The 20,664-nt window shown below is 53.6% G+C and overlaps 1 protein-coding gene across 2 annotated transcripts in view; it reads right to left on the bottom strand.

Annotated features, from left to right (window-relative positions):
• Positions 1-3,827: 3,827 nt before the first annotated feature.
• Positions 3,828-20,664, bottom strand: part of Dock1 (dedicator of cytokinesis 1) — a 455,412-nt gene continuing 438,575 nt past the window's right edge. For both annotated transcript variants that reach the window (XM_047551998.1, XM_047551999.1), the window contains exons 48-52: positions 19,243-19,388; positions 14,897-15,095; positions 11,144-11,297; positions 8,270-8,421; positions 3,828-4,936 (exon numbers count right to left, since the gene is read on the bottom strand). In XM_047551998.1, coding sequence (XP_047407954.1) covers positions 4,841-4,936; positions 8,270-8,421; positions 11,144-11,297; positions 14,897-15,095; positions 19,243-19,388 — 747 coding nt within the window. In that variant the 3' untranslated portion in view covers positions 3,828-4,840. The remainder of the gene's footprint in view (positions 4,937-8,269; positions 8,422-11,143; positions 11,298-14,896; positions 15,096-19,242; positions 19,389-20,664) is intronic.

Genomic DNA, 20,664 nt, shown 5'->3' with positions numbered 1-20,664 from the left:
TGTGTGTGTGTGTGTGTGTGTGTGTGTGTGTGTATACACAATGGAATATTACTCAGCTTTAAGTAAGAATGAAATGATGGCATTTGCTGGTAAATGGATGGAGTTGGAGAATATCAAAGCCAAACCCAAAAAACCAAAGGTCCAATGTTTTCTGATACGCAGATACTAATTCTATCTTTTGATGAAGGTGGTGCCCACCACCTTTGCCCCTATTAAGTGAGTGGTTTTCTCTTTCTAATTAATAAACACTTTATGAGACGATGTCTTGAAACTCTGAAGATACCCTGCACCTCCTCAAGCTTGCAGTTTATTTATTTGTTGACTTATATCGATATGGACCCACGGAACATCCTTCCCTCGTCGATCTGGTGCATACTTATTGCGACGCTGGAGTGTCCCAGGCGTAGCCGGGCCCCGCAGCCACGGCACGCTGCTTCTGCATCCTTTCTACATGTCCTGTCAAGTCTTCAGCACTTCCTTTCATGCTGGCTCAGAATGTCCTGGGCTGCCTTGCCTTCCCAGCGGCGGCGCCAGTCGCTGCTCCTACAAGCCCGGTTTGCTTCCCTGGAGGATGCTCTTAGAACCCAAGGAGGGAGCGGAGGGAGCACTTGCCAGCGTTGAAGAGAAGCACTGCTTAGCAGCCACAGCTGAAGCCCAGGTGCCAACAAGGACCGGAGGCAGGTGAAGACCTGGAATCTCCTCCTGTGACATGCTCTGGGGTCCTCAGGGCTGTGGACAGAGGTGGTCGGCAGACGCCCAGGAGCTCAGTGCAGGCCGCCGTGTGCAGCCCAGAGCGAGCGGCTCCCACTCAAGGAGACCGAGAGTGCAGACCCAAGCTCGGCTCTGGGGCCACGCGTAGGGACACTGGACGGGGACCAGGCGGCCTCAGACGAGGGTGTCCTGCACCACTGGCTCCTGAGGGGAGGTCATAGCCCCAACCTCACGAAGGGTGAGCAGAGAAAACGAAGGGTTCAGAATTTAAATAAGGAAAGTGTGTGCAAAGCAAGTCACTTCAAACGGAGGAGGCAGCACCGGAGGGTGGAGGACAGGGAGAGTGGAGGACAGAGAGAGGTGGCAGAATGGAAGAGAAGGAGAGACCAGCTGTGGTGTCAGACGCAGGAAGAGACCCTCGTGGACATTCCAGCCACAAGGAGCAATGGCAGCTGGTGTGTGACCATGTGGCAGTTGGTATTCTCAATGGCCAGTGCAGGAATTCACGAGGGCAGAGGCCGAGGCGCTCAGGGGCTCTACGCCTGGGATCCCACCCCACCCCAGGTGCCTTGCTCTGAAGGTGCCTCTTCCTGCGAAAATGCCATCTTACTAGAGGGTTCCTGTGGTCTCCCCTGTATGCATGTGTGTGTGTGTGTGTGTGTAGAAAGAGAGAGAGAGAGAGAGACAGAGAGAGAGAGACTTACTTTAATGAATGGCTCATGCTGTGGGACTGGCAATTCCCGAGTGTGCAGGGCAGGCCAGGCTGGAAGGGCAGCAGGCGCTGACACTGTGGTCTTGAGGCAGAGTTCCTTCTCCAGGAAATGTCTTGCTCTTAAGGTCTTCTACTGATTGGATGAGGCCCACCCCCAATATCAAAGGTGGTCTCCTTAGTCATTTATTACAGATATTAACCACATCCACAAACACCTTGACAGCAACACCTATGTTCACGTCAGTCACCTGAGTACTCTCGCCTAGTCAGACTGACACATAAACTATATCACAACTCCAAGAATAACTCATTGGAATTATCAAAATGAGCCACATCTGATGTTAAACACCCCGGGAGTCCCCACTCCCCGTTGGAGATTGAGACGCTGATTGAAGCTGTCACAGGGCCTGGGAGGAACAGCAGCTTCTTTGTGGGGATGAGAAACGAGCTGCGTACCAACATCAGCAGGGTGGTGAGGATTATGGACCCTACGGTCCCTGCTTTTCTAAGCCGTCATCAAGACAGTAGATGATTAAATAATTCTAAAAAGTCGTGTTTCCAAAAAAGTGGTAAAAGTTCCCAAGCAGACTTTAAAGAGTCAGTACAATATTAAAAAGTAATCAGAGAGAGAACTACAAAGCAAAACCTGAAGTCCATCAAACCACAAAGACGTCCATGAACATGAAACGGGAAGTTGGAAACCGGGAACGCAGGTAGAGCAGACGGTGAGAGAATCTGCACGGGATTTAAAGATCAAATCTCTACATGAAAGCACAATCTCAAAATTGATTTAAAAATAGTTCCTTTAAATACCAGGAGGCAATCCTCAAGCACTGAGGGTGGCTTTTAAATACAAAAAAAGACTTTTCTGCTTGCAAAATATAACTTGTACACTACCCAGGTGTGAAGAGAGCACATGTCAAACTGGGTGAAGTAAAGGTGAATTTGAAATAAGCCAGGCAGCATCTGGGAAGGCCAAAAGATCGACCAAAGTTTAACTGTGTGACAACTAAATTTGTCTTTTGAGTTTTCTGGCAACCAAAGCAAAAATAGAACACAAGACCCTCACCTTCCTGCTCAGCAGGCAGTATCAGCCCAAAAGGGTGAAAATCTGTTCTCAGAAGACAAAAATGTCTTATTTTTTAAACTGAAACACAAAGATACAAAAGCTACATAAATATATAGCCCATTTGTACTATTAAACTTCACTGTGGGGAACGTTTGGGGGGCAATAGGGTCTTGGAAGGGCCTGGAAAGGGTCTCGGCTGTGAAGAGCAGGTTGAGAACATGGCTCCTGAGAGCAGGAGCCCGTTGCTGCCGCAGAGCCAGCCCGAACCTCACCCAGAGAGGGGCCTGGACCCAGGAGACACCAGGTACATGTGGCACATCTACGTCCATACTGGAGGTCTGTGTGGCAGGCTGGCCATCTTCCCCGCCCAACTCCCTTCTGTTCTCTGTGTACCTCCCAGCTCTGGGGACCAGCGTGGGGAGCGCGGCCAGGGGGCCGTGGCGGGGTTCCACTGGGGTTGTGGTGAGGGCTCTCCTGGGTTGGGGGCAGGGAGAACTGTACCAGGTGCCATTCCACAGTATGTGACCACGGCCCTAGGGCTCCCCCCAGAAGGGCCCACGGCCAGGGCTGGACTCGGGCTCCCAGAAGGGTGTGCCCACGCGACTGTTCCAGGACTGTACATCACAGCAGTGTTACTGTGCCAGAGGATGGGCATCGGTCTTGGTGACAGAGAATGGACTCAGGAAGAAGAACTCACATATCCACAGGTGTCCGCAGCTTCGTGGCGGTGAACTGGGTATTTACAAGCAGGTAGGCACTGCAGTGGGGTCAGAGGTACTGTGAACTGGAACGGGGCACGCACCGGGCAGGCTTGCTGGGTTCTGTGGCAGCCTCCGCCCAGGCTGCTTAGACAGGGCCAGTCTCCCAGCTTAAACGTGTTTGGAAAGAGGGGTGGTGGGGCTGGTTCGTGAGTGGAGGACCCCTTGTCCTTTCTGTTTCCTGCCACCTACAATCCAGCCTTGCAGGTCCTAGAGAAAGCTCTCCAGAGCCCAGGCCGCCCAAGTTAAATTGCACCTGTAGGGAATAAAGCCCTTTCTCAAATCTGCAGCGGCAAAAGAGACTCGAAGCAGGCCTAAGGGGGTGTAGCCACTGCCCTGTGGGCCGGCAGGGGAGGAAAGCTTCAGAGAGCTCTGCTCCTGTCAGCCAGGACGGACAGACACAGAGGGACGCGGGTGTTTCCTAGTGGGTTCCAAATCAGAGGCAGTGAAAACAGGTGATGAAAGATCATGTTTGTGAGAGATGTGCGCATGTCTACACACCAGTTCTTCTTTAAGAAACTAGAACAGGGGGCAGCATTTGTGTTTTATATTCAAGGATAAAGACAAAATCAGCAGAGTCTTTTTAAATAACATTTTATTTTTCATTGTCAATGATTAACTTTGAAACCTACGAGAAGAGTATCATGATCGTGGTGAATAAAAAAATATAGATGATAGAATAAAATATTAGGTTATACAAAGTTAGTTCTTAAAAAAAAAATCATTGTCCACCAACATTTTCAGGACTTTAGAGCTCTGAAAAAAATTTGTGTGTGTGTGTGTGTGTGTTTTTATTTCCAGCAGTTAGAAATTAAAAACACATATTGAGACTCATTTGTAGATGCCTATTACAATAAACAGAAGGACCCAAAAAATTAAAACAAGTTCCAAGAACCATCATATATACACATTTCTGTACAGAAGGAGGACCAAGTGGTTCACCCCACCGAGGCCATCGTCTGAGGCACACGTGTTCTTGTTCACAAAAGAAAGACAATTCAATTTTGCTATACTCCTGTTTGATCCAGTATGCTTAGTGGCGTTTCTGCCCCATAAATTAGTAACTGTTCAGTAGCTGAGAAATATCCTATTTTAAGTTACACCAAGAGAAACGAGGAACTTCCCTGAAGGGCTGAGCCTAGTTGCCTAACGTAGGTGGAAGATAGAGTTGACCAGCCAGGAGGGGCTGGCCACATGGCGGCCAGCGTGAGCAGGGGCTGGGCCTGCAGAGGGCACGCGGATCCTCGAGCACAGTGCCACAGACCTCCTCAGGGTGCAGCCTCTCCACCAGGCCACCCTCGGATCAGCCGAGCTCTTGCTAACACGAGTCATTTGGCACAAAAGAAAGGACGCTCGGGCAAGACAGAGGCACTCCCGAGGCGCCACGCTGGGCCCCAATTTGATGCACTCGGTGACCTCCCCCATCACCACCGTGACGCTAAGGGCCATTCGCTGCACGGTAGCAACAGCTCCTTTGGAGGAAAGGCCACTGGACTGAAGAGGAGACACGGCAGGCCCGTGAGGTAAACAGCAGGCGCAGGGACAGGAGGGGAGGATGGCGGCCTGCGCTTCCGAGACGTCGCTGGGCCCTCACTGCACGATCCCGGAGTCCACCGAGGTCTGCTTGCGGGTTGTCTTTGGCGGGGGAGGGGGCGGGGTTTTGCTGGGCAGCGGGGGTGGCAGATGCTAGAAAACAGGAGGAAGACGTCACATGACTGGTGGTCCCACAGCAAGCGCCCGTCTCCATGGCACAGGGGCCATGGTGGGCACTTGCCCTGCCCAGCCTCCTGGGTGACACGGGCTCTCCTGAGCCGGGCAGGACCACTGCACTCAAGCCAAGATCTTCTCTCCAAGCCTGAGGGCCCTGGGCGGGACCACCACTCCTGGCTGCGGTCGGTCCAGTGCTTTTCACCTGGCAGTCACTCTATGGCCCCAGAGACAGCCATGCCCTTGGTGATGCTCTCCAGGGATCACCCTCCCTGACTCTCTGAGCTGAGCGCCAACGTCAGCAAGCTGCTCCTGGAAAAGGCCAGAAACTCCATGGTCTCCGCTGAGGCCGGAGAGCCGCCCGAGGCCATATGTGAGGGAATGGCCACAGCCGAGTCCCAAGAAAACTTTATTTACAAAAACAGGTGCTGGCTGGATTGGGCCCACAGGCCAGAGTGCCTCAGGTTCACAGGGAAGAACTGAGACTCACAACTGCAGAGCCGATAGGAAAACACCCGGCCTGCTGGAGCTTCGGGTGAGTGACTAGGCAGCAATGCCCTGTGGCTGGGCCCCGCTTGCCCCTCACGGACACCTACCGGAGTTTGCAGCCTGGGTCAGCGTGAATGAGGGAAGAGCGAAGGATGAAGGGAGACCTGAGCGGGTGCAGGGAGGCAGGAGCGCAAGGCCCTGGCAGAGCGGGCAGGGCGAGGTGCCAGGGCACCCCTCCTGACCTCCGGGTGAGAACGGGTCTTCAGGCAGCATGCAGCCGAACGTGAGGAAGGACGTCTGCCTGCCCAAGCCCCTCCCCATCCACACGGGTGACCACAAAGACGACCTGGGGCCGGCAGACAGGAAAACAGAAAGCTGCCGTCACAGCCGCCGTGGTGCAAAGGAGCGCGGATGACGGACTCCTCATCTTCCGAGGCTGGCACGTGCGGTTGATGCCTACCATGAGTCTGGTGACTCGGTTTGTGTGTTTACGGTGAAAGCCACACTGAGAGGCCACAGGGAGGGAGATGCCCTCTGTGGCCCCCATGTCGGGCTGCTCACCACCACCGAGCAGGGTGACAGCTCGGGTGACTGGTCCTCAGAGCCGCTGGGAAGGAAATGACGGCTGAAAACGTCAGCAACCAGAGATGGAGTGCCTGCAAGCTGAGGCCATCCAGGAGGTGACAGGAGGTGCCAAGGCATCGATCACCCCCGTGGCAGACAATGGCTCAGGGCCTGTGCAGGGAGGCACCCCAGGAGGCGCTGTGCACATTGGTCGCCAGCCTGTCACCTAACAGACTCTGGTGCTCAAGTACATAACAGGAAACAAGGAGCAGAGAGTCGGGCGGGTGATCTAATTGAAGTGATCTAATTGATTCCACGCCCCTTTATAAACTGACCAGAGCTTGGACACACAGTCCTTCACTTAGGCAACTGCACATGGCACCCCAGAAAGGTGTTTTCAAGAAACCGTGACAATAAAGTGCTACCCCTGAGGTGACCTGAGGTGACCTGGCATGAATTCAGACCTGGGAGTGGCTCTGAGTTCGGAATTGTGAGTTTGCCAGTGTAGGAACCTGGGAGACAGTCTTAATTTTCTATTAAAATAAAGGGATGAAAACAAAGATGTGATCTGTCAAGCCATTAAGAAAACAGCACCCCAGCCAGGCCTGGGGCCCCTGGACTCTGCCTCCCTTGGCGCTAACGTGTGGTCACAAGAACAAGGGAAGCTCGGGTTAAGTGGTTGCCATGAGCCCTTCCAGCCTCTGGCAAAGCCCCTTTCAGGGTCACCTGGTCCCTCCTCCAGGGCCAGTTCCCCACTGTGACTTCTGTGGGGACAGCAGCTATGTGAACGGCACTCGAGGACTCAGAAGAGCCCTGACCCTTCGATGTCCAGGAGGACGCCCCAGTACTTAGTTTCCTTACACAAAAGGAGTAATCAATATGTACTGTTAGCCGACTCCCTCTCCTGCACTGCTCTCACAGGAAGATAAAAGCAGGGCACTCAGGGCAAGAATCTCCATAAAAAAGAACAAGGAAAGGAAAAGCGACAAAAAGAAATGGCACGGAGACCGTACAATGTCCGTGAAGGGAAAAGGCTCACACCTGCTGGCGGCCGCCTCCCAACCTGGGCCCTCAACGCTCCGCGGAGTTCTGCAGCCCTGTAATTGCTCTATGGAGGCTGAAGAGCACAAAGTACGAGCAGCTGCACAAACACGAACAGGGATATTTACTCTTCAGACTGAGCTGATTTAATTTTATACGGCTGGGAACAGCGTGGCCCAGGGGTGGGCCTAGACGTGGACATTCTACTGCTCCCAGGGACTCACACGTGCCTCCTCCCCCAGCTGGCCGCGCAGAACCCGGGCCTCAAGCAGGAGGGGACTGGCCAGAAGTATGGGGGTGAGGGATGCATGACAGCAGCCTTGACAGCCCAAGAGTAACGACGTGGTGGACCCAGGAAGGATGCTTCTAGAACGGGTGATCGGCACAGAGGCCCTGGTCCGGACGGCTTTCTGAGACTTCTCACCAAGATTTGCATGAGTGGGCAGGCCCAGGGAGCGCATCAGACGGGACTGATGACAAGAACAGCGTCCCAGGGCGCTGGCCTGGAGGAAGCCGGGTCAGCAACACAGGCCGAAGTGCAGAGGGTGCACAGGCTGGGGCAGCGTGAGGGGGCAGCCGTGCCTGCAGTAACGTGCCTGGGGTGACATGCCAGGAGGAACTGCGGGGACAGGAGCTCCTCTGGAGCCAGGCAGGTATTCGGAAGGAGTGTGCCTCCTTAGGGGACCACACGGTAACTCTGCAGTCACACAGACCCCTTGGTAGGAAAGCTGCTCCTGCAGTCAAGATTTCACCAGCATTGCCTCTGCAGCGGGATGGCCTGATGGCTGTTTGGAGCCCCCGTCCTTCCTCCCCCTCATTCCCCTCTCCCTCCTCCCCCTCTCCCTCCTCCCCTCTCCTCCCCCTCTTCCTCCTCCTCCCCCCTCCTCTTTCCCCTCTCCTCTCTCTCCTCCTCCCTGTTCTCCTCCTCCCTCCTCCCCCTCCTCCTCCCCTGTCCTCCCCCTCCTCCTCCTCCTCCTCCCTCTCCTCTCCCTCCCCCCCCACTCCTCCTGGGGCACACCATACTGTGCCGTTCAGCAGGGTACTGATCACGGTGCAGGACTGTGGGTTGCACTCACAGTGCTCATCACTTCGACAAAAGCAAACTGAGTCCATCACACGATTTTACTCATCAGTCCAGAGCAAACCCACTACCTCTGGAAGGAGGGCTCCTGTGCTGTGGAGGTGCAATCTCAGTCCTGGGTCCCGACCCCCACTTACCCTCTGGTGTGGAGGAGGGGGTGGAGGTGTGGATGAGCCCACCAAGTCCTGGTTTTCCATCAGATTCCCATAATCTGCCATGCTGCCCTTGAGAGGCAGAGGGGGTGGGACATCAGCTACATCCATCCCGGTCATCCCGTTCAGCTCCAAACCTGGAAAATCAGGATCTGATTAAAATAGGACGGACACCCTTATGAGCCTGATGGCTCACAGGGCTGCTCCTGGTTCTCTGTGCAAGCCAGAGTTTCTCTTGCAGGATCATTTGCCAGCACGGCATGGGAAAGGAGGGGTGGAAAACACAAAGGGTGGAATTCCCTTCTGGTGGAATATTCTAGAAAGGGAACAGTCAAGTACAAGGTACTTAAAACTGGAGCTTGAAGTGAGCTATTCATCTGTTGTGAAAACACATGTCAACATAGTACCTCCCCTCCCCCGCTTGGGTCCCTTTGCCTTGGTGGCATCTGCAGTTGGTGTCATGGGGACTGCATAGAACTGTGGCGTTCAGAGCCTTACCAGGGCCCCATCCCTAGCCTGCCCTCCCTGCCTGCAGAGGGTCCCGTCCCCGGCCTGCCCTTGCTGCCTGCAGAGGGTCCCGTCCCCGGCCTGCCCTCGCTGCGCTGCCCACAGAGTTCCCTCAAGCAAAGCCGCACACAGCCAGCACCCACTTCCCACCAGGACAACCCCCACCCTGGGAAATGAAGGTGTCAGTGGTCAAGGTCACTAGGGCCGCTGCTTTACATAGACAGAGAGGACAACCAATGGCTCAGGTAGCCAGAAAGAAGGCCTTCTCCACAGGGTCGCCAGGCAGGTGTCTGCTCAACCCTGCTAGCCTCTTGGAGGTGATTCATTTTCTTTCAAGACAAAGAGAGAAACTGACATGTTTACTGATGTGTGACTCAAAAGTTTCCCCAGTGATTCCACTGATGACAGATCCTTCATCAGGAAGATGCTTCCCAGGAAGTGTCGCCTTGGGGGATGAGGAAGCTCCGCCATGCAGGGGGGGCAGGAAGGAGGAGCAGTGACTGGGTGGGACATGACCTGAAACTTGCCACGTTGACACCTTCCGGTGTCCAATTCAGTGGCGTGGATCATGCTGACCATACTGTGCAGCCTTCACCACTGACTACTCCCCAAACACTCTCCTCGCCCAGACAGAAGTCTGCACCCCTCAGGCAGTGACCCCCACACCCCTGCTCCCAGCGCCTGGAAACCCCTTCTACTCTGCTTTCTGCACCCATGGACCTGCCTGTCCTAGACACTTTCCACCAGCAGAGTCTCGCTGCCCTGCTGTGACGGCTCATTCTGCTGGGCTCGCCGTCTTCAGGTTGCTCATGGCGCAGCCTGCAAGTGTGGCCCATGCCTTTCATGTGGCTGAATAGCGTTCTACTGTGCAGAGGTTTCTTTACAAGCACCTTTTATTCATCTGCCCATCAGCTGATGGGCATTTGGGTTGTTTCCACTTTTTGACTACTGTGCATATGTTGCTACAAATGTTCCCATAAAAATACCTGTTGGAGCCCCGGTTTTCAATTCTTTGGGGGTGCAGACCTAGTACTAGCATGGCTGGGTCATATGGTGATGCTAGATACTTTGGGGAAACCACCAGACTATCTTCTGTAACTACTGCAATGGTGCCTGTTCTAATACATTTTTTTAAATGTAATAAAGTATTTTTTGGAAAAGATCACAGAGTATTAGCTTAAGAATGTGGAGATGCCACCCAGAGCCCTTCTCCTTTCCTGCACCCAGAATGCTTTTTGCCTCCTCCATGTGCTTTTGTAGACGAGACAGTCAGCACCTGACGGTCTCCGGAGTCGTGGCTGTTCCCTTCTTAGCAAGAAGAAAACCAGGTGCAAAGGACACTTGCTCTCTGCCTCACACGACCACCTGCAGGGCAGTGCTGTCCTGCCTGGTGGCCACGGGAAGGAGCAGGATCCCTGTTCTGCTCTGGCCCTCACTCCCTACCACTCCCTGTCAGGATTCCTCCTCTCTGATGGGTCTGAACTCAGTGTGAAGAGCTGGTTACCCCACTTGCAGTGGTTGGATAGTATCCTTCCAAGATGCGGACCTCTGAGGTCCACTCAGACCCTCTGAAAGTGACCTACCGTGGACTTGGTCTTCACAGATGTCATCGGTTAAGGATCTTGACATGAAAGCATACTGGATTTATGGTGGACCCTATATCCACTGACTAGAGTCCTTATAGGAGGAGAGGACACAGGAGAGGCCAGGGAGAACGGAGGTAGAGATTGGAGTGATGGAGTATCAGGGGTTGTCAGAGCCACAAGAGACAGGGGGAGTCCTGGAAGGGGTGCTCCCTCAGAGCCTACCCAGGACCCAACTTGATTTCAGACTCTGGCCTCCAGAACATGTGAGAATATGGGTCTGTCATCGTGAGCCGCCACGTTGTGGTCATTTGTGTGGCAGCTCTAGAAATTGGAGAAAACCAGAAAAAATAAGTTCTGCTGCTGCGCCTTCCAAACCACCTAGAAGTGCTTCTTCACTCCACGTTCCTCCCAGAGGTGGAAGGCCCTGACCCTGGAAGGCCTCATGACCCAGTGATGAGAAAAGGGGCTGCCCCCGTGCCTCAGTAGTCTCTCCAAGGAGGACACGGAGCCCAGACAGACCCCACACACTCCACCTGTGGAACTCTGCAGCCCTGGACTGGGTTTGGGCCTGATTTGCTGAAGTCCAGATTCCCCGGCCCAAGCCCAGGAACCTCCCCCTGGGTCACGTGCTCATCCCAAGGGACCACAGGCCCAAACTCCCCATCCCGTCTATTGCCTGGAGAAGGGGTCCTCCCTGCGGAGCCATCGATTAAGGGGGAAGTCACAGAACAACGTGCGACCTCCAGTGCAGGCACCCTCCACTTACTGGACTGCACACTGAAGCTGAGCTTGGTCCTCGGTGTGACCGGAGGGGGTGTCTGCTGGGACGTCGGTGATGTTGGGGACACCGAGAAGCGCCTCTCACTTCCAATGATGCTAATCACCTGGCTCTTAGGTCTCTGGGGCCGCAGGGGACTTATCTACATTGGAGGAAGGGAAAAAGCACAATTCGTGTCTGTTATGGACTAAGTCATCTCCCCCTGAATTTATATGTTGTCCGAGCCCCAAGTCCCTCAAAATGCGTATCTGGAAACGGGCTTTAGAAAAGATCCAGTTAAGATAACATCCTTGGGTGGACGCTAATTCAACATGACTGGTCCTTACAAAACGCACAGGGGAGTGTCCTGTGAAGACTTGAGCAGAGGTGGCTGATGTTTCCACACCAAGTATCTCAAGATACTGGCTCACCAGCAGAACTAGGGGAAGGTGAGGCCAGATCCTCCTTCATAGCTACAGAAGGAAGCAGCCCTATGGCAGTATGACCTTGAACTTCAGCCCTCAGAACTGGGGAAGAACAGACTTTGGTTGCTTGAGCCACCCCCAAATGCACAGTGCTTGGTTCCGCAGCCCACCCCACAACGGGGCTCACGCTCTTCTGTGGACGTGGATGGCACTGCACAGGTGTCTTAACAGAATGTCCCAGAGTGGCACTGCAAGTCACTCAGATGCCAAGTGAGAACACCCTGGGCACTCCAAGAGTAGAAGCAGAACAGCAGCAGCTTCCTGCAGCTTCTTGAGCGTCCTTCCTTTCCCCTCTCATGCTGCATCATCAGGAATTCTTCTCTCCCCTTCCTGCTTGTCTCTGACTCCTGGATGCACTTGACTTTCTCCCACCTGAGTCCTTCCCTGTGTTTGTTACATCAGTAAATTTAATTTATATATTTCTTACAACTGTTCTCAGATCATCAGACCTCAGGGAACATGAGCAATTACAAAATACTCTATGGTAGGAGTAATCAGAGAAGTTACCAACCCTGCTGAAAAGCAGGAATGGAGACTGTCCCCCAGGAAGGGTGGACAGGTGGGGCTCTGGGCTTGGAGCTGCAGCCTGATGCGGGGGCTTGGTGGGTGGGCCAAGCTGGTTCAGGCGCTCAAGAGCAGGTGCGCTGGAGGCTATGAGGCTGGCAGGAGGGGCCTGGGCCCTGGTGTGGGCATGGTTAGTTCATATGGTGATGAGTGATCCATTTTAGAACCACCTGTGGCCCTGGGGGCCCACGTCTGAGTGCTACCCATCCTGCGCAGGAAGGCCAAGTTGGGAGCCTCCCACGAAGGCCAAGTTTGGAGCCTCCCTGCCAGATGTACTGGGAGGGACCTGGCCATGCGGGTGGATGTGCACACTGGTGATGGGGTCCAGGCGCTGCCACGGGCTTTTCTCATCCATCGCTGCCCATCCCAAGACGGGCACATTCTGAGTCAGCTCAAGGAGGCTTTATGGGGGAGATGCAAATGGTAGCCTGGAGGTCCAGCTCAGAGATGCTCAGTTAAAGCTCATGAAATTGCCGATGTTTCAATTCAAGCTGGGCCCAGCCTGAGGGGTGAGGAGGAAACCTCTGTAGAGGCTGGGAGGCCTGTGGGGATGGGAGGGCACTGGCAACACAGGAGCCCTGGGAGCAGCAGGGGCACGAGTCACCCAGAGAGGTGCTGCCGCTTCTCTCCATGAAGCACCCTCCGGGGAGCCCTGGCCCTCCTGTCCTGCCCTCCATGGAGACCTGACTGTCCTCAGAGGCCCTGCCGGCACCTGTGCCCTGGAGAGGAGCCCCCTGTGCACAGACGAGTAGCTGGACGGAATGACTGTTAGGAGTCCTGGCCTGTTGGTGCTCAGCCACGAGGTCAGACGCTGACCGTGAGGTCAAGGTTCTGTGCTCTGACCCTGCTGGGTTCCTGGGGATCTGCTGCGGGTGCCTGGAGCCAGCCGTGGGAGGCCCTTGTGGTGCTGCATCCGGCCCTGTGTGTACAGGTGTCCCCGCAGGGGCTCCACCGGGAGGGGTGGGGACCTCACTGTGACGGCACAGCGCCCTGTGTCCTGGAACTCCACTCACACATCTGGACTGCGCTCCACTCTGCAGGCAGCTCCCCTCAGAGGCCTTCTGCTAATGAAGCTTGAGTCAGAATGCGCGAGACCTGGAACTCAGCGAAGACGCAGAAAACGTTCCTGTTGATCCCCAGTCAGTGAAGATGCTGAGGGACTTGAGAGGTCCTCCTGGGCTTGACAGAAGGAGACCTTGGCCTGCTAGGGGCACTGGCACCCCAGCTTACAGAACAGTGGACAGAGAACACAGGGACAGTTCAACAGAAACATCTTTTTTTTTTTTTTGGTGCAGACTGTAGACTGAGCTCAGAGGTGCTCTACAAGACACTGAGCTACATGCATTTTATTTTGGGATAGGGTCTTGCTAAGTTGCCCAGGCTGGCCTCAAACTTGTGATCCTCTTGCCTCAGCCTCCTCAGCAGATGGCATCAGCAACCTCTGAGTCTCACTGCTTGACCCCAGTGCCCAAGTACTTCGTGCCAGTCTCTGGTTAGTGCCTCCTGGGCCTGAAGTCCTTTGGCACCTGCCTGCTGCACGGAGACACTGGAGCCCATCTGCAGTCAGTGCACATGTCCACAGGCCTCGGAGGGGTGCTTGCCTTCCTAAGCCACGTCACGGCTCTGGCCTCTGCCTTGTGCCTCCAGACAAGCAAGCAGCATGTGACTGCAGTTGGAGCCAGACGTCGTTCTTTGGTTGTCGAGATACAAACCAGCAGGTAAGTGTCTGATGGGAGTTTTAGCCCCTCTGAGCCTTTGATGAAGCAACCTTTCAGTCACAGCCAAGCCAGAGCTGGCCAGGTCAGGAGCCACTCAGGGAGTGCACCACTGGCCACCAACAGGTGAATGCCCGCCAGTCTCCAGGGAAGGAGGCTGCAGCCCGACCTCATCTCCAAGCCGACAGCCTGTGAGGCCTTCTCTTTGCTTTCGTTCTGTCCTCCAAACAGCACTTTCTGAAGCAGCCTGGGCCTCATTTTTGCACTTGGATCCCAAAGACTATGGTGTGCTTCTGCCTGGCTCAGCCCTGGCCTGTCCAGAAGAGCAGGCCCTGTGGATTTCACTGTCTGGAATGGAGGCCACTCACTGGGATCTGTTTTGAATGTCAACTCACCAGCACATGTCCTGCTAAGTCCCAGCAAATCCTTACGAATGATGGCCAAGAGATTTGGATGTGGAGCAGAGGAGGCGGGAGAATGAGCAGGAGCACAGGGCCAGCTGCTGGAACCGAGGGAGGGGCTTCTGGGTTCTGGCTGAGCGGATTGCAGCTTGGGCATAACCATGGCTCATAGATTTCTGGTCAGGAAGGGGCAAGGGAGAGGCACTAGCTGGCATGCAGCAGGCCTTTCTGACAGGAAGAGCGAGCCTGCTCCTCCTCTGGATGCCAGATGCCAGGATGCACGTGGGAATCAAATCCAACTGCACTACAAAGAGCCTAGAAATGCCAGGGCCCTGCTGGAGACCCACCCATCCGCGCCCCTTCAGGATGGAGGGTGAATGGGAAGACAAGCATCCCCCAGAGGAAAGAGGCCTCTCTTCTGGGCCTCCAAATGCCCTATTGTGTAAGATTATTCATGGATAGGGTTTAGGGGTCCCCCAGGTCCTCAAGTTTACCCCAATGTCAATAAAATCCAGTGACAGCCCCAGGAGCTACATGGGAACAGAGGCAGGTCCCGGATGCTCCTGCAGAACAAGGCAAACGCCCCGGGTACCTTACCGTTTCTGAAAGGATCACAGCCTCGGACTGTTGCAGGGAGATGTCGGCCGGTTTAAATTCTTTATCAAATATCTCCTGATGCTTGCTGTTCCTTTTTTCCTTCTTCTTGTCCTTCTTCTCCTTATCTGGGTCATCCTTGTCCAGCTTGTCCTGGGACCTGGAGTGCATTTTCTTTGGCAGCAGAGGCTCCAGGGCGAACCTAAAGAGGAAGGTTCTCTGAATCAGTGAGGCCTTCGTAGGACAGCACCTGCTCTTCCCCCCGCGGAGCTCTGCAAGGCCACTCGCAAGGCAGGCTGGTGCTGGATGAAAATCGCAGACTTCTAGAAGGAAAGGGAGGGCACGGAGAGAGAGGCTAGGAGAATGTCCGCCCCTGAGCACCCAGGGTAAGCACTGTGTGCGTTCCAGTGAAGGAGAAAACAGAAAAGGAACACTTGGCCGACACAGGGACATGTGACGTCTGGGCGGACACTCTGTGATGACCTTGGGAATCTTTGTTGAGTTTATGATGGCACTTTGGGTATACTGAGAAATTACTGTTAGATTCACAAATACAACAAGGAAAAGCACGCACAGGCCAATGAAGAGGAATTTCTGGTAGCTTAATTCTGACCACGTTTCCTCTGATAGAACTACAGGGGTTGCTCCCACGGACAAGCCCTTGGGATGGCTCAGCGGGAAGCAGGGGGATTCCAGCTCACAGATGCCTGGAGATGCCTGGACTCTTCAGTCACAGGGAGCCAGAGACCGAGCACCCGGATCTGAACCTGGCACCTGCTCGAGGGACTTGACATCCTTGTAACTTCTGTGAGCCTCATGTTCTCATTCAAAGGACCTGAGGACACCACTGTCCTCTACCATTGAACACCAAGCGGTGGTGTCAAGTCCCCTTGGTGGCTAGACTGCTGGGTGAGTGGATCTTGCACTAAGGCACTTGGCACAAGGCTAGAGAGCACACGGTGACACACAGCTGCTCGGCTGCAGATGGCCGTTTCAGCACAAGATGGGAATCCCTGATCTGCAGCTCCTGCTGAAGAAAGGAGTCGGAGGAGGGCCCAAAGGGCAGAGTGTAGGAACACCTGAAGAGCCTGACACAGTCTACAGGCCAGGTGCCACTGCTATGGCACATGCTATTGTCAAACACAGCACGTGAACACAGCATTTAAAAAGACGTGTGATCTCTTAAAGGAATCACGCTCCACCAGTCGTAGAGGAGAAAGAGCCTGTGTTCTGATTTCTGACAAACATGTCTTCCGCCAGTCCCCCCGTGTTTTAATAGGTGCATTGTAAGTGTGCCCCAAACAAGTCTCTTTAATCTGTGGTCTCCACATCACTTCCACATATCCAGAGCAGGTCAGCAGGAGGAGCTTCCTACTCTCTAGCTGCCCAATGTCCAGGGGGGCCCCAAACCACGAGGCAGGGTGAAATCCAAACCCTGTGGTGAAGACCCAGCCAGATCCCGAGCTGGACCTTGGAGCTCCCGGACCTCACAGCGACTTCCTCACCTGACTCCCTCCACCACCTGCTCCTTCAAGGGGACAGTGATTTCACAAGAAGGGCACTAAGAAAGCCAGTCACCATTTCCTCCCAGCTGTGCTTTCTCTTGAACTATTCTGAACAGGACAGTTAGAACAAAGCCATGACAGAAACCTGGTTCCCCAACACAGGATGTGACCCTTGCAAATCTACCCTCCAATGGGCAGAAAGTGCAATTTAAAGTACATTTAAAGTTCACTGAAGAGGCAGCTGCAGAGAGCAAGACTCACATCTCTATGTGGTGATCCCCCGCTGACAGGGCTAAGCCACGGGTCTGTTGATGAGGTGCGTATAGCACTTAAACAGTGATGGTGTTGACCTAAGCGTCGATGGTGGCTGTTAATATCACCAAAAGAGGACGTGCTGCGTGGAAGAACACGCGGCTATGAAGCCCGCTGGTCGCAGACCAGATCTGAACCTTCCACTCCTCTAGACCCCACTGCCAGCATGCAGGACAGCAGAGGACAGAGACTCCGGTCACACAGCTCCACTACCAGCAAGGGACACAACAAGCCTGTGGGACCCTGACTCTTTAGCACATAAATTACAAGGAAGAAGAAAAGTTCAAGTGGGCTGAGAGAGACTTAGAGAGCCAATGTCAGCCACATGCAAGTTAAGGACCTGCTTTGCTCTTATTTCAAAAATGTGTTTATGACAATGAGAGATTAATACTATTTCATGATAATATGGAATTCTGATTAATATTCTGTGTGGTCACAAAATGATACAGTTATGCTTGCTAAAAATGAGTTCTTACCTTTTCAAAATTCAAATTGAAATTTCAATGAATAAAATGCTATGATTCTGAGATTTATGGCAAAATCAAGTATATAGTGGGAGGAGGTGGGTCCAGGTGGGAACGAGACACAGAGGTTGAGGCTAGCTGATGTGGGTGGGGCATCATTAAATTATTCTGCCCACTTTGTGTATGTCTGAATATATTCCGTAATAAAAAGTCAAAAAAACTCAAAATGGTTGATGAAATATACCAATATTGACATTCGTCACGAAAACATTTTGAGATACCTGGACCTTGCAATAGGACACATATTAATCAATAAATCAGCATCTCTTGGTGTTTACTATTATCTCTAACACATTATAAGCAACACCAAAATCTTCATGACTTTATTCTAGGTTTTGCAGAACTTGAGACAATTAAATGAGCAGAACAAGGATCATGGACATCTTCCCGCTGAGGAAGGAGAACCATGCTGTTCACTGTGCAGTCCTGACAACCCATGAGGGACCAAGAGAAGGACAGACAGGTGGCCTCAGGTTTGTCACATTAGGAGAAGCCACTGCTGGCAGCGTGAACTTGATTCTGCATGTAACCTGTGCCACTTGAGACCAAACCCCATTTTCGCCACATTAGTTAGATAGTGCAGGATGGTGACCCCAAGAATGAACAAAACTCTGGGTTCTAATAAGATGAGTTCAAGGCTAAGACAAACGCCTGCTGGGTGGAGTCTGCTGAGTGCACCGTTCTCTCCTCAATCTCCACAGCCACGGCCTCCTTCCCCTGAGGGCTCAGAAGCCCAGAAACCTCTTCCTAACTAGCCTGGAGAGTCTCTTCAAGATCTGTTGCATTAAGTTTCTGTATCAGTCTTGTTCTAAGTGACAGGCACACAAGATTTAACCATCTCTGAATTGAGAATTTTGTATGGGTTTGGTCTTATAAGTATCAGACACTGGTAAAAATTATTCTTAAGAAAAAGTGTGGCTATGGCTTGCGACTCTGCACTGGGCACATTGATCTTTGGCAACAAAGGGCACTTAATGTTGAGCTGCCCCTTGGGACTCTCTGGAAGCTTGCGTGGGCACGTGGAAGGAGGCTGTGTGTTGGCTTAGGGTGCCAGGTTGCAAACCACATGGGCTTGGAAAAACACGTGGTTGCCCCTCAAAAATACCCAAAAAGATCAATTTGAGGGCTTTGCAACTGAGCTGATATGAAGGCCACAGTGCATGCTCAGTGTTAGTTCACTGGTCTCATTAGTAGGTTCATGGTCCCTCTTGTTTACTCTGTGCTCTCGGGAGCAACAACGGGTGTCCCCTGTGGTCTTGCAGAAAGAACGTGGCCCAAAATGCCACTCATTTGTGTTAGGGTGGCCGCTGCCAGGGACAGGGAAGGAGGAAAGGGGGGTCTTAGTTAAGGGAGTGGTTTCAATTTCCTGGGGTGAAAGGGTCCTGTTGTTGGTGATGGTGTCGACAATGTGAGCGCACCTGATGCCACAGAACCTGAAAACGGTCACAAGGGTAATTTTATGGTGTTTGCCACAGTGAAACAAATTGGAAAAAAAAAAAAAAAAGGATAATAGGCTCTGGTTCTCTGGACAGTCCTAGAAAGTGTGGGATAGACGAACGTTCTCAGAAGTACCCAGCGTAACAGCATTTCCCTTTAAAAGAAAGCAAACTCATCAGAAACAAAGTGAATAAACAAAAAGCGTCGCTCTCCAAGAAAAAAGGGGGCTTTACCTGCCAGTTGTCTTGTGAGCCTGACTAAGTGCCGTGGCCTGGTGGGCAAGAGGAGGCTGCCCCAGGCTGGGCCAGGCCGGCGCCGCCCTGGGGACGCCTGGAGGCCAGCAGGAGATGAGGAGGCCACACACCCCGCACAGCAGGCTTCTCCCCAGGCCGCTCACAGAGGGTCTGAAGTCTGATGGAAACCTTGTCCCGAGTGTTACCCGAGGTGAGGACCCCTTCCCGACCATCACAAGACCACAAGGCACTACGCTGTTTCAGAGGGCGCCCACCGCGAGTGACTCCTCAGTGTGGTAAACGACCCAGGTGCTGGTGGCCCTGCGGAGCTGACTCACCCATCGGAGCCGGGCCTGGAAGGGGTGCTGTCGGAGGAGAGCGAGGAGACAGACGCCACGGACAGCGGCCGGGACGAGGAGGGCATGGTGAAGGACCGCACCATGGACCGGGGACGGCTGCCTCTCCTGTCATCCAGGCTCGAGGGCTGAGAAGGACAGAGGGAGAGGTGCGTGACGCCGGGCCTGCCAGACCCAGGTGCCCACACCGTTGTTAGCACTCACTTTCTTGTTCTGAGGACGAAAATGATGATTATTTATTTTAGTGTCTTTTGAAACCTGATTCAATGTAAAAATACCAGAAAGAACCTTCTTGGTCTTTTCACTTTAAATTCAGTCTTCTTTACTGAGACCGAGCTGCACCAAGGTGCTCCACAGAAAGCAGGGCGCAGAAGGCGCAGCGTATAGACGCTGGCTTAAAGAGCGCACAGGTCCCTCGTCCAACCCTGCACATCTCTGCCCGTGGGTGCGGCAGCGCGTACGGAGCCCCCACCGCCAACTCTTCCAGCTAAGAAAGGGGCTCCTGCTACTTACTCCCCCGAGCGATGGGGCATGAGTCGGAGGAAGCCCCTCCACTGCTAAGCTGAGGACGGGCCTTCAGGGAAGACGGTCTCTACGTGGAACTGTCCACTCCTTCCACCTCTGGTACAGCACTAAACCCAGGGTCACTGAAATGCAGCTTGTGCCCCCATCTTATGAGCCAGGACAAGCTGGCGTTCCTGCATCCTGAGCCAGATGTGGTACACCTGGGGCTGCAGCGGCTGCACAAGCACCTCACCCTGAGGATGCAGGAGCCATGTTCCTGTAGGTCACATTCCCCTGGCCATCAGCTGCTCATGCCACCACCCCATCACTCACAGGTGACCCGCGCTGGACCGTGGTTCTGGCCCTCGGGAGGGAAAACCAGGTCTGCTTCTTAAACATGTGACTCCAAATAAAATATGATTCAATTTTAAATCTATCTCCTAACAGCAAAAAGTTCAAAACTGCAGAAGGGTAGGTAGGACTTGGCTGGTGTCTTCTTAAAGGACCAGATAATAAGTGCTCCAGGTGTGCGGCCTCACGGCCTCTGCAGAAGTGACTCTACCCTGCCACCCTGGCACAAAGGCAGCCGTGAACCATACGGCAAGGCGTGTGCTACGAGCCAATGAAGCTTGATTCACAAACACAGGCGGCGGCCAGGTTGACCACCGCTGGTCCAAAGCAACATGCAGCTAGAATGTGCCAACACAGAGCATCCTGCAGTTAGTGCCTGGGACGGTGCCATGGGCATCTCCATGGAGACGTCCCTAGGACCAGCACTTACCGATTATTCCTGGTGTGAAAGGTTCCCATTCACAACCTGGAGGCTCAGGGCTGATGCCCCTCCTTGCCTCAGCTTTCTGCAGCCCACTTTCTCTGCCTGAAGCTTTCTCCCCTCAGCCC

The sequence above is a fragment of the Sciurus carolinensis genome, chromosome 5 (genome assembly GCF_902686445.1).
Source record: "Sciurus carolinensis chromosome 5, mSciCar1.2, whole genome shotgun sequence".
Taxonomy (NCBI): domain Eukaryota; kingdom Metazoa; phylum Chordata; class Mammalia; order Rodentia; family Sciuridae; genus Sciurus; species Sciurus carolinensis.
Note: the sequence above shows the minus strand (reverse complement) of the source record. Positions and strands in the feature narration are given on the sequence as shown.